Source organism: Neurospora tetrasperma (assembly GCF_000213175.1).
Source record: "Neurospora tetrasperma FGSC 2508 unplaced genomic scaffold NEUTE1scaffold_3, whole genome shotgun sequence".
In the NCBI taxonomy this organism is placed as follows: domain Eukaryota; kingdom Fungi; phylum Ascomycota; class Sordariomycetes; order Sordariales; family Sordariaceae; genus Neurospora; species Neurospora tetrasperma.
In genome coordinates, this window is record NW_009799101.1 from 4,756,360 (window position 1) to 4,768,516 (window position 12,157).

The following is a 12,157-nucleotide window of genomic DNA, read 5'->3' on the forward strand; positions in this document are numbered from 1 at the left end:
GAGCTGCCTTGGAATTAACCTCGTCGATATCGGAGCGGCTATCGGCCATATATTGGTTGTGTTGTTTAAAGGTATGCGTGTTCGGCAATGAAGACACTGTGATGGACGTGATCGGTGTGCAACTCGATGTGGGATTGGATCCGGAATTGGAGAGGTGATTGATGCGAGCAATCTTCCTTTCTTGTTGTTCCGATTCTCATCTGCTTTCACAACTTCAACTCGACGCATCATCTTTTCCCGCCTCCAGTCTCGCAAGTTTCGATCTCCGTTCTTCTGACTTCTACTTCGTCTTCTGAGTTAGGGTCCTCAGCAATCCTTCCCACTAGAGCTCGCACTTCATCCCAAACTCATCTACATCACTACAAAGTCCGCCTCTGTGGTCCATCACCACCATGCCACTCTCCCTCCTCCGGACATCCGCCCTCCTCCTCACCCTCTCCCGCCTCCCCCTCGGCTTCACCCAAGACACATCTTCCTCCAAGGACCAAGAACCCAAAGAAGACGGCTACATAGGCTACCGCCTCACCCACCGCGGCGACCCCGAATCCGCCATCTACGAAACCGCCAACACTTCCGATGAAGACCTCATCCTGCCCGAGGACCCAGACGTCTACCTCAACGCCTCGGTGTCTGTCGGCCTGATCGACATTGAAGTGGACAACATCACGGCCAAGGTCAATCTGGACGCCAAGGTTTTGAGTCTGCTGCACTTTAGCGCGGGCGTGGATGCGAGCATTGATCGCGTCAAGTTGCGGATTGAGAACGTCTCTGCCAAGGTGGAGTTGGAGGCCAGACTGGAGAATGTGGTGGCTATGGTTGATGATGTTTTGCGGAGTATTGATCTGAATCCGATTATTGCTACGCTTGGGGAAGGCGTGGGGAAGGTTCTGGATGGGGTGGGGGATGTTGTTGGTGGTGGTGGTGGTGAGAGTGGTGATGCAGCGGGTAAAGCTGGAAATAACCTGCCGGTGAGGGACGACCCGCTTGGTGCACGTGGTGCCAGTGGTGATGAACATGATATGGCCAAACGCAGCCACGCTACTGGCCATGGTCATGGGTCAGGAGCGGACAACGATCCCTTCAACTACAACCTTGAACACAATATTCTCTACAGCGTCAACAATTATCAGGGAAACAGACATCGCAATCGCCGGTTGGATCAGAATGGCGATATCTTTGATGAGTACCTCGACAATGACGGGAACGAACAGTCGAGACAGGTGGTTGGGTATTATAAGGATGACATGACGTTTAATGGACACAACAGGAGCATTGAGGTGGATGGAAAGGTGAAGGAATTTGAGCTGCAGTATGAGTATAAGCCGTTCCCGGGCATTGAGGCGATGTGCTGGATTTATGTGGATACGGAGGGGAAGGTGGTTAGGACGAAGGTCATTTTCGGAGGCGCAGGGCGGAGGGACAAGTACGGTTAGCAATGACTCGGAGGAGTGAGGGGGTGGAATTGATGAAGGGGTATGGTTTCTATGAACGTGCGGGTGTCAAGCTGTGTTGAATGGGTTGAAGAGAAAGGGAAGAATTACCTCACCTCAGCATACCTACATCTACCTAGAAGTAGTGCCCTCTAGTTCGTGTTTTTCGTTCAGGGCAGGTTCATACAGAATAATTGCGGGACAACCTGGAGTGGAAATGTCGACATCTGAACGGCCTGAGCCCCCATTTTGGTTACGGTCTTGGCTGCTTGTCCGCCTATCCAATTGTTGTCTTTATGATCTCCTGCCGATCACCCATACGGGCCAGGTTTGCCGGATATGTGCAGGGCCATGTAGGGGAACCCGACCGCTTGGGCTTGGGCAGCTATGCTGACATGGCACATGAATATCAGGGGAATAGACATGGAGGTCTATCCTTTTCTCAACAAAGTTTGAATCAGATTGATGGAAAGTATTGAATGTCGATACGCGGGGGTCCGAAGGTTGTGTTATGCTTTTGCTGGCTGCACTCGCTGCCAATAAGTCAATCTTGACGAGCTGCGAATGGCCCGGCCCGAGTCCGAATGCACCTCCATTCCGGCCCTTCTTCTCCGATTGGACGCTCTTGCAATCTAGCGGAAGTGGGTGCGTAAAATGGATGCAGAAAGTACTTCCGATGGGGCTCTACATGCATGTTACTACCTTCCCGGTTTCAATGTCGGCCTCTCATCCTTCCCCGCGTTTGGAAAGAAAGGACAACCTCAAGTCGATCCTGGCAAGTTCGACAAAGGTAAGCCAGCCACGTATCCGCCGCTTCCTCAGATCACGAATATACACTACTCCGCGGACGGGTTGGCTGCCTACCTGTACCTACCTCTACTGTTAAGCAAGGAACTTTTCTCCTGCAGAAAAACCCAATTACGACCTAGGTACTATGCAATAGATTGCCTGTAACGAGGGTCCGTCATGTGGTGGAAACCAGTCAAATTCCAGGCTTCCAGCTGTGGTCGAGTGGTTCTGACAACGTTGAGGCTGAAGGTGGAGTTCTTGAACGTCCAATTGTCACTGGTGAGGGGAGGTGACAAAGCAAGGAGAGCAGGCAAAAAAGAATGTAAGTTCTTGATTGGAGGAGGGGTGAGTGTCACAGACTTGACACGTAGTCCACGATAGAGTTGCCCATTTCCCGAAGCCTTTTGATGCACATGCAGTTCAATGCCATATGCGAGATAAGTACATATTGACCCTTAAAAGTTTGTTAGCGTGGTTCCTGCCCCACATACCTTCACAGGGGGGGTTACAAGGGGACACGTCTATCCACGAGCTCTGATTGGCTGAATCTGCCTGATTTCAAAGTGAGAACGAGTAAACAGAGCATACACACACAAACCTTATTTAAGCGCAGTTGTTATGGTCTAGAGAAAGAAGTGTATTAATACGAAGTGAACGAGCATAGCGGAGCTTCTTTTTAATAGGACGAGACCCCTATAAGTTCTTCGTGCCGTAAGTGGTCAGCTCTAGGTTTTATCCGTTTATTTAATTGGTCCATCGTTTGAACTATCCGCTCCTTAGATTAGTTAAATTCCTTACCGCCCCAATTCGCTCCTATAATTAATTAAAATCTATTGGGCCCGTGCTTATCATTAATTAATTAGAGTCCGTCTTTCTAAATAATATAAGATAATACTCTATATTTAATTTCATAAATTGACTATATATTATAGATCTTTATAAATTCTAGAATAGTATAGGCTATTTAATAGTAGTATATAGGTATTTAGTATTTGTATTAGTATATAGGCACTTAGAATTCGTACTAGTAAATCTAATAGGGGTCCCTGGGGGTATCCCCCGGGTATTATCTCTCCTTTAACCCTAACCCTTCTATTAAGGGTCCTCGGGGGTATCCCCCGGGTTTATTTCTCTTTTAGTATAATATTTTTAAGGGGGGTCCTTAGGGGTTTCCTTCGGGTTTATTTCTATTTCTCCCTTTAATGTATTTAATGGGGGTCCTTAGGGGTATTCCCCAGATTTATTTTTCTTAATATAGTACGTTTAAAGGGGGTCCTTGGGGGTCTCCCTTAGGTTTGTCCCTTCTAACCTTAATCTTTATAATTAAGGGTCTCGGGGGGCGGTAGTCTCCTATTAATTTAGAATTTATAAATTCTTTCCCTAGTTTGTACATATGTACGTATTTACTTTTATATAATCGATCTTAATATTACCTAATCGACTATCTTTTTTTCCTACCTACCATTATTAATTAAGTAATTATTATAATTTATAAATATAATATTCTAATTCGGATATTCCATTAATAGTATCTTTAATTATTTATATACTAATCGATTATTTGTACCTAACTTCCTTTGTATATAAGTAATTGCGTTTAATCGGTATATAGTCTAATAATTAATATGCTTTTAAATATTAGTATTCGAGTGATAATTTGTAATTGATAATTAATTATATATACTCGACTTCCTTTGTATGCCTGCGACTACCCTTAAAACGCTGGATTTCTAATAATTATTCTACTTTCTTAGAATAATTAATACTAATATCTATTTATATAGTATTTCCAATTAAGTTCGTTATTTGTATTATAGTATTTATTATAGCTATATTCCCTATACTAATTAATATTATAAATATAAATATTATAATATATATTGTTATAGAATATAGGTTCTTTTAATTTATTTAGCCCCGAGCCTCTACTATCTATATAACTACTCCCTTCTAAATAAGGCCCTTAAAAAGAAGAAGAAGAAGATATTGAGTTAAGGTAATGTAGAAATTGTAAGAGGAATTTCCCTTTGTTTGAATTCGCTAGGAAGAGGAATTTAATTAGGCTGGTTTAATAATACTTTTAATATTATAATTTTTAAGGAAGGTGTAAAGCGAGTTTATTCTAGGTTATAAATTTTGTTTGTAGCTGTACTGGTATACTAGATCCGGCCGCTTTTGTACTTAGTATATTTATTGCTCCAGCTCTAGCTCTCTTAGTTTCTATTTAGGAAACTTCTATAGCGTTTGCCCCGGTTCCCCCGGCTCCCTGACGTTTCGCTTTAGCTCCCCTTACTCTTTTAACTCTTCCTATTTTTCTTTAGGATATTCTTATAGCGCCTATAGTACGTTATATATAGTCTTTAGCCTTTATATCCGTTATTCTACTTTAGTAATTAGTATAGAATATTACTATAAATAGTTAGGTACGTATAGTAGTACTATAGATATTAGTACTAGTACTATAAATGTTGGGGTATTCGTTTCTCTAGAGAGGTGTTGATTTATAGGATTTGCTATTTATAGCGGAAGTCCGACGAACCTATAAAGTTATTCGTAGGGATTACCGCTTTTGCTACCGTTATAATAAATATGTTTTACGTATATTATTTCTTCGGATATTGTATAATTTAATACTATTATTCCCTAATATATTAATATTAGGTAGTCCTATAATGGTTAATAATAGTATTAATACTAATAATAATAGTCCGGTTTGGTTTGAGTATAAAGATTATGGTTTAGTACGCCCAAGGGATATCCGTTATCAAAGTCTAAATTTTGTAACCTTTTATATATATTGTGTAGATACTATTTTTAAGTTAAATAAGACTTTAAGTATAATCTAATAATAATATTTAACGAGTATTAGATTTAATATTAACGTTAATAGAATAGGTATTTCATTAGTAGTATAAGAGTAGTTGGTGCTGTAGCGATTTTATAGATGTCGATAGTTATGACTTAGCCTAGTATTAGGGGTATATTTAGGATGATTAATATATTAATAAAAACGACGATTACTATTAGGGCAGCGAAAATAGTATTGTTAGTATTAGTAGTAACTTCTTACCCTATAGTATTCTATTATTATTTTTGTTTTCATTATTATAGGTATTAATACTATTACGTTTTTAAAGTTCTATTGTAGGGGCTATTAGGATATTATTAACGTCCGTTACGCCCGACCTTAATACTATATAGTTAAATTTTATAATTCTTTAACCCTAGTTAGAGGATTTAATTAATTGAGAGTATATATTTTATTCTAACCCCCCCCTTTGATAATAGTATCCCTCTTTTCTTCCTAGCTATTATTTCTAAGATAAGGTACTTTTTAATTGTAATAAGGGTTATTTAGATATATTTAATGATATTATATTTAATATTAAGTATAAGGAGTATATATTGTACTATAAGAGATAGTTTGATTTATATTTGAAGTATAGTATATATAAGTATTGTATTAATAAGCGGAAGAAGGAGAGATTTAGGGATATGCCGTTCTATTCTATTAATAATTTTATGGACTTTAGCGACGTCGATCCAGCTTTACCTTTCTTTTCTCCGATTGAGGAGTAGTTAATTGCCTGTATCTATATATATATCGATATTTATTTTATCCGTGGAGTTTAATATTATTACTATAGCTATATTATTAATTTTCTTCGAAATATTAGTTTGGTATATAACCGGTTACCCCTTCTACTATAAGAGTTTAATATTATTATACTTTGCCTACAGAATGTAAATAATTAGGAGTAGATTAGGCAATAGTTTCGTCGAAATTAATATATTAATAGATGTAACGTTTAGATATAGTTGGATTATTTGAAGGATAATTACCCTAGATATTGTGATATTGTTATTAACGAGACTTGTTTTTTTTAGTTATTAGAGTAAGGTAATGTCTTTAACCGCCTTACCCTTTTATATTTTTAATAAGGATGTTAATATTAATAAGAATAATAATATTAATATCGATAATGAGGAGGTAGCTGCTATATTGAATTTAATAGTTAATTAAGTTTAATTTAATTAATTTATGAATTAATCAAATAGTTAGGGGTAGGGATAGGGGTAGCGACCCGAGTATCTACCTCTTTAATATATTAAAATTAGTTCTGTATATAGCCCTGAGCTTTTTCTATATTTTATTCTAGTGTTAAACCCGGCCTTAGTTGCTTTAAATTCTTCTATTATCCCGGCTATTTAATTTATTCCGGCTATCTAATTTATTCCGGCTATTTAGCTTATTTGTGTTCTTAGTCCTAATTTTCTATTTATACCCTTAGCGCTAGAGTTAGAGTTAGACTTAGAATTATAATTATTAGGGCTGGATAAATAAGGACGAATTTATAGTTTTATATAAATGTTAGGGTTTGTTAGGCCTATTCTAATTAGTGAATTTAATTGGTTATAAGTATTGCTTTCGTAGGTATTCCTAACCCTTTACCCTTGAAGTTAGGCCGACTTTATAGCTTAACGTTTTTATAAAGTAATATATTGTAATTATATTAAATATACTATAAAGTAGAAGGATGGCTGCTTTATTTGCTATCCCCGGTTCTGTTTTATTACTTTTAATACTTTAATACGTAGTTAAATTAATTAAAAGAGCTCTTTCTATATTCGTTGTAACCCTAATTAAGGTGATTTGTAAGTAGAAGATTTTAGGGCGGTTTTTAAAGGCCGTACGGACTAGAGCGAATAGATCTTCTAGTTTATTATAAAATATATAGATATATTATAGGGTACCCGACTATATTAGGGGGTAAAGAGGTAGGTACTAGAAGTATTTATCTATAGATTTAGTATATCCTTATTCTTTATAACCTTTATACTTACTAATATATATTGGAGGTCTTTAATTAGGCTTATATCTTAGTATAATAAATAGTTAGGTATTAGTAAGTACGAGCGTGGTGGAATTGTATAGGAGAATCTTTGTAATAACCCGGTAATTAGTATATAGTATTTCTAGAAGAAGTATAAAGCCTTTCGGTAGTATATCCTTATACCTAAATTTTGTATTGCCGATTATTAGGATTAATATAAATAGTAAGCCTGTAGTAGCCTTTATAATTATAGCCTCTATTAGTGTAAAGGTATATTTGAAGTATAATTCGAGATACTCGATAGTAAAGATGCGTTTGCTACTTTTTAGGGTATTTATATTATAGCTATTAACCTAGAGGCCTATAGGGCTCCTATTGTAGCCGAAGGTAATATATTGGTTGTTTGTATGGGGGACTATAAGTAACCGACTTTTAGTACTTTATTTTATATTATTAACTATATTAACTAGTATTAATATAATATAATATATTATTTATAATGTTGTAAATTATTTAATAGTTCGATAATTATAAAGCCCGTATACCGTTTCAACTTCCCTTGGCTATTATACGACCGTTTATATATAATTCGTAAATTTAACTTATTGTACAATATATTTAATACTATATGCAATAATACTAATATTAATAGTTAGAACCCTACTTTATTATTAGGTTGGCTAGTTAATACCAATATCTCTTTATATACTAGTATTTAAACCATCCTTTACTATATTATTAAATATTATTCGAAGGCCGAAATAAAGTTATTGTCTTACTAGCAATTCGTAGCCTAGGTCCTCCCTCGTATTTTTGATTATAAATTATTACTTTCGTTTGCTACTAAATTAATAAATAAATTATTATTGGAAAGAAATTAGTCTACTTAGGAGGTCTATTATTATTTCCTTTATTTATTTTTATACAAGGGTATACGGATGATCCGGTCTATAGATTGTCGATTTAAGGATACCTAGGTCCGTTTTGCTGTTCGTATTGATAATAAAGTATAAGGCTATATTACTTAGTATAATAAGTATTTTTAGCGAAGTTAAATGTTCGACGAATTAATATATTTTTAGTGTTGTGTATATGCCAATTGGAATGTTCGACTATAGTATTTTTATAAGGAGGCCTATATACTAAAGTATATGCCTAAATATAAGGGGGATATTATATTTAATACTTACTAAGACTTTTACTGTATTAAAATAATACTCTATTACCCTTATTATCTCAATACTAATTTAAAGGTAGTCGACGGGGTAGTATATACGACTTAGTTTGAAGTATATAACTATCATCGAGAGATTTATAACTATTATAAATATAATTACTATAGCGAATTATTTGAACCACCCCCTAACAATAATATAGAAGTTGTACCGTCCGATGAAGAGATATAGTAAAACGATTAAATATATATAGCTTAGAAAGCCCTGGATCGGCCTATAAGTGTTAATAAAGATGTTAATCTTCTCGGCCGATGTTCTATTGATTTCGAATATAATTAGTAAACCTATTACGGATTGTATAATAGTATTATAATTAATATTTTGGATTATTGGAAAGGTATAAAGCTTAATTATCCTAGTATATTTAAGGCTTAGGCGGTTACTGGCACTATAGTAGATAGTTTTAACTTTGAATAATACTTTATTTATAATATATTTATTAAATACTATAAAGTATTTCTTCGTAGTAATAATCCTCTACCCTTAAGAATATAATTGGATAATAGGGGTAGTACTAGTAAATTGTATATTATTCGACTATTCTCTGTTCAATTGGAGGAATTAGCTCCTAATAACCGCCGGTATTAATTTGGGAAGTAGGAAGCTTTGAGGGTGTATGCACTAATTTTTGCAATGAATTTCTTTCGTTTATTCGGCAGAGCATACAGATTAGGGATGCGCCTACAAGATTGATAGATACTAATTATTAATATTAATGGAAGATAGAATATAAAAAGATCTATTTAATAAAATAATAGGTTAATAGATAAAGATAAGAAAGGTAGGGATAGTAAGGGAGAGTAAGGAAGAATAATAAGAGATTAATAATAATTAAAAAGATAATAAGAAGTTATTATAATAATTATTATACTAGTTTATTAACTTAGCTATACATTTTTGTTTAAAAGAACTATCTTTAGTAATATTTAATTATTTGCTTCTATTCGTTTAAAGTATTGTGTAATTATTTAACCCCTTTAAAAGGGATTTCATTCTTTTCTTTTATTATTACCCTAAATAAAATATTTATTAAAGAAATTAATAACTATTCCTATTCCTTCTTCGAAGAAAAGCCTTTAAATCCTGTAATAAATAGAGATCTTTAATAAGCCTATTTAATTTAGTGCCTCCTACCTTAATTATTCGAAAGGTTAAAAAGATTACCTTTAACCCTACTTTAATTAGATTACTAATTAGAATTAAATAATAATTTTTATACGGTATATTAATTATAATAGTAATTTTATTATTATAATTTTTCTTATTATTTTAAATTAGTAATAAGAACGAGATAGGTTTTAAACTTTACGCTAAATTAACCAAAACGAAAAATAGGGAGTTTACTACTTTTTATCCTTATTGAGGTTCGCCTAATACCTATTAATTATATTTAATTAATTATTATAAAAAACGTTTAAATAGTATTAAATTAAAAAAAATATAAAAGCTATAGTACTAGATATTTGTAATAGTCTAGAGCCCTCGATAATACCCAATATACGGCTATATAAATAGTAGTACTAAGATCGCCGATAATATAATTAATTAATAGTTATTAAACTACTATTTAAATATCACGTTAAAGTACGAATAATAGTCTAAATAATATTAATAAAATATAAAATAATAAGAATGATCAATAAATATAACCGATAAAATTAATAATAATTGAATACAAGTAAATACCAATAGTAAATAAGCTACTAAATAATAGTAGTTTGGTCTTATAATCAAATAGATAAATAAATATCCGAATAGTACCGATTGAATATAAATAAGTATAAATAGTAAATAAATTACTAAATAATAGTAATTTAATAATAAAATAAATTAAGAACGATAGTAATAAAAGAATCTATCGATAAGTAGGGTAATTACTAGTACTAGAATTTCTAAAGGATAATATCTTTAGGACGATAGTATATAGCTCTTAATTAAGTACGAAAAAATTAGATAGATTCTAGACCTTTTTCTTATAAATTTATAATTAACTTCTAATAAAAGAAGGTATTAACTATTACTTCTAAATCCTCCCTTTATATAGTATATTATTAATTATTATTAATAGTCTTTTATAATTACAATTATTACCGCTGCTATATTTTAGAAAGTAGTAGGAGGTAATTAATTATCTAAATCCTTATTAGAGGAGGTTTAATAATTATATTATTAATATAGGTAAAGATTATTTCCTTCCTAACGTTAATAGTAAAGATAATTAGAAGGTATAATGAAAGAAAGAACCTATCAAGTTTCTTTCTTTTAAAAAAAAGAAAGGAAGAAGGATATTAAGAGAATAAGAAAAGAAAAGAACCGATTGGAGACCTCTAATTAAATAGGTATTTAAGTACCCAATAGGAGAAAGAATTGATTAAAAGAATTAGAAATCCGTTTTAGAAAAGAAAGGAAGAGGAGAGGGCTTAGAAGGTTAAATTAGTAAAAAGAAAATAAATAATATATGAATAATATAGATAATACTAATAGGATTTAAAATAATAGGAATATTTTTACAATCCTAGCTTTACAAACCAATTAGAAAGTATTAAATTTACCTCCTATATTAGTTCTAGAACTATTTCTATTATTCTTCTCGAGTCCTATCCTCTCTTCTTCTACTTCTTTATTAGAAATAACCTTTTTCCCTTTTCCGCTACCTAATTAATATTTAATTCCTTTATTAATTTATTTTAGAGATCTATTATTTATCCTTTTTAGAAATCCTTTACATAGTTTAAGTAGGGGAGAGCTTTACTAAATCCCTTACTATAAATATTATAGTAAATATAGCTCCCCTTATAAATATTTATTATTAATTTTATAAAGTCCTATTCGTATTTTATATTTATATACTTTATTTACCTTTTCGCTTAAATTTTATATTTAATATTAAAATCCTACTACTATTTTTCCACGACCTATCTTCCTACTTTTAGGACTTTATTATATCCGATTAGAAATTAATTATTCCTAAAATTTTAAACTTAAATAATATTTACTTACTTAATAAAATCCCTATACCCTTACTCCTACTTCCTCCCCTTCTAATTATAATTAGAATTTTTCTTTAAAATTACTAAAATTAAGTAATATGGCGTTTAATTATTCAATTAGCAATATAAACCTAATTATAAATCACAACTAACTATAGAATCTCAATTAATTATAAAAATCTCAACCAACCAATTAATTATAATTAGCTATAAATAATAATCTTCTTTAAAGTTTATTAATTATTTATTTAATATAAATATTAATAGGTAAGACCCTTGTAACTTCCTTCGTAAAAGATTGTATTCCTAATAATAAGTTTAAGGGAAGGAATATTTCTATATATTTAGAAGAGTTTAATAATAAGGTTAAGAATTATTATCTTTCTAATTAGGCCAAATTAAACGCTTAATATTAATAATATATACTAAATATAAGAAAGATCTATAGGGAAATAGTAAAAAATACTAATTAATACCCTAAGGGTATTTAGACTTAGAAAGAATTCTATTGCCTTCTCAAATAAGAGTTCTTAGTATTCGACCTTAAGTAAATTAATAGTAAAATTACTACTTTATAAATCTTTTATAGTAAGCTAATCCCTTATAATAGGGAAAAGATTATTAATACTATATTCGAGTATTTAGTACTTTTAATAAAATAATTTAAAAATAAGAAAGATTTTATTTAATTTATAATAGTACAAAACTTCTATAAGAAGCTTACTAAAAAGATTAAACGAATAATTATAATAACTATTAGCTTTAAAGAGAAAATTTATATTATAACTTAATTATAATTTAATACTAATATAATTAAAACTATTATTAAATATTTTAATTTTTAAAGTCAAATAATTTAGTATAAAGGTTGGGTCTAC

General features: G+C 32.0%; 2 protein-coding genes across 2 annotated transcripts; both read left to right on the forward strand.

Moving 5' to 3' along the window:
* Positions 1–392: 392 nt before the first annotated feature.
* NEUTE1DRAFT_130091 (uncharacterized protein) lies at positions 393–1,433 on the forward strand (the record flags this gene model as incomplete). The annotated part of the gene is made up of 1 exon (XM_009853177.1): positions 393–1,433. One exon carries the CDS (start codon positions 393–395, stop codon positions 1,431–1,433), a length of 1,041 nt encoding a protein of 346 aa, XP_009851479.1.
* A 651-nt stretch (positions 1,434–2,084) lies between these two features.
* NEUTE1DRAFT_138181 (uncharacterized protein) lies at positions 2,085–2,757 on the forward strand (the record flags this gene model as incomplete). Its single annotated transcript, XM_009853178.1, has 2 exons — positions 2,085–2,220; positions 2,690–2,757. 2 exons carry the CDS (start codon positions 2,085–2,087, stop codon positions 2,755–2,757), a joined length of 204 nt encoding a protein of 67 aa, XP_009851480.1.
* Positions 2,758–12,157: the final 9,400 nt, after the last annotated feature.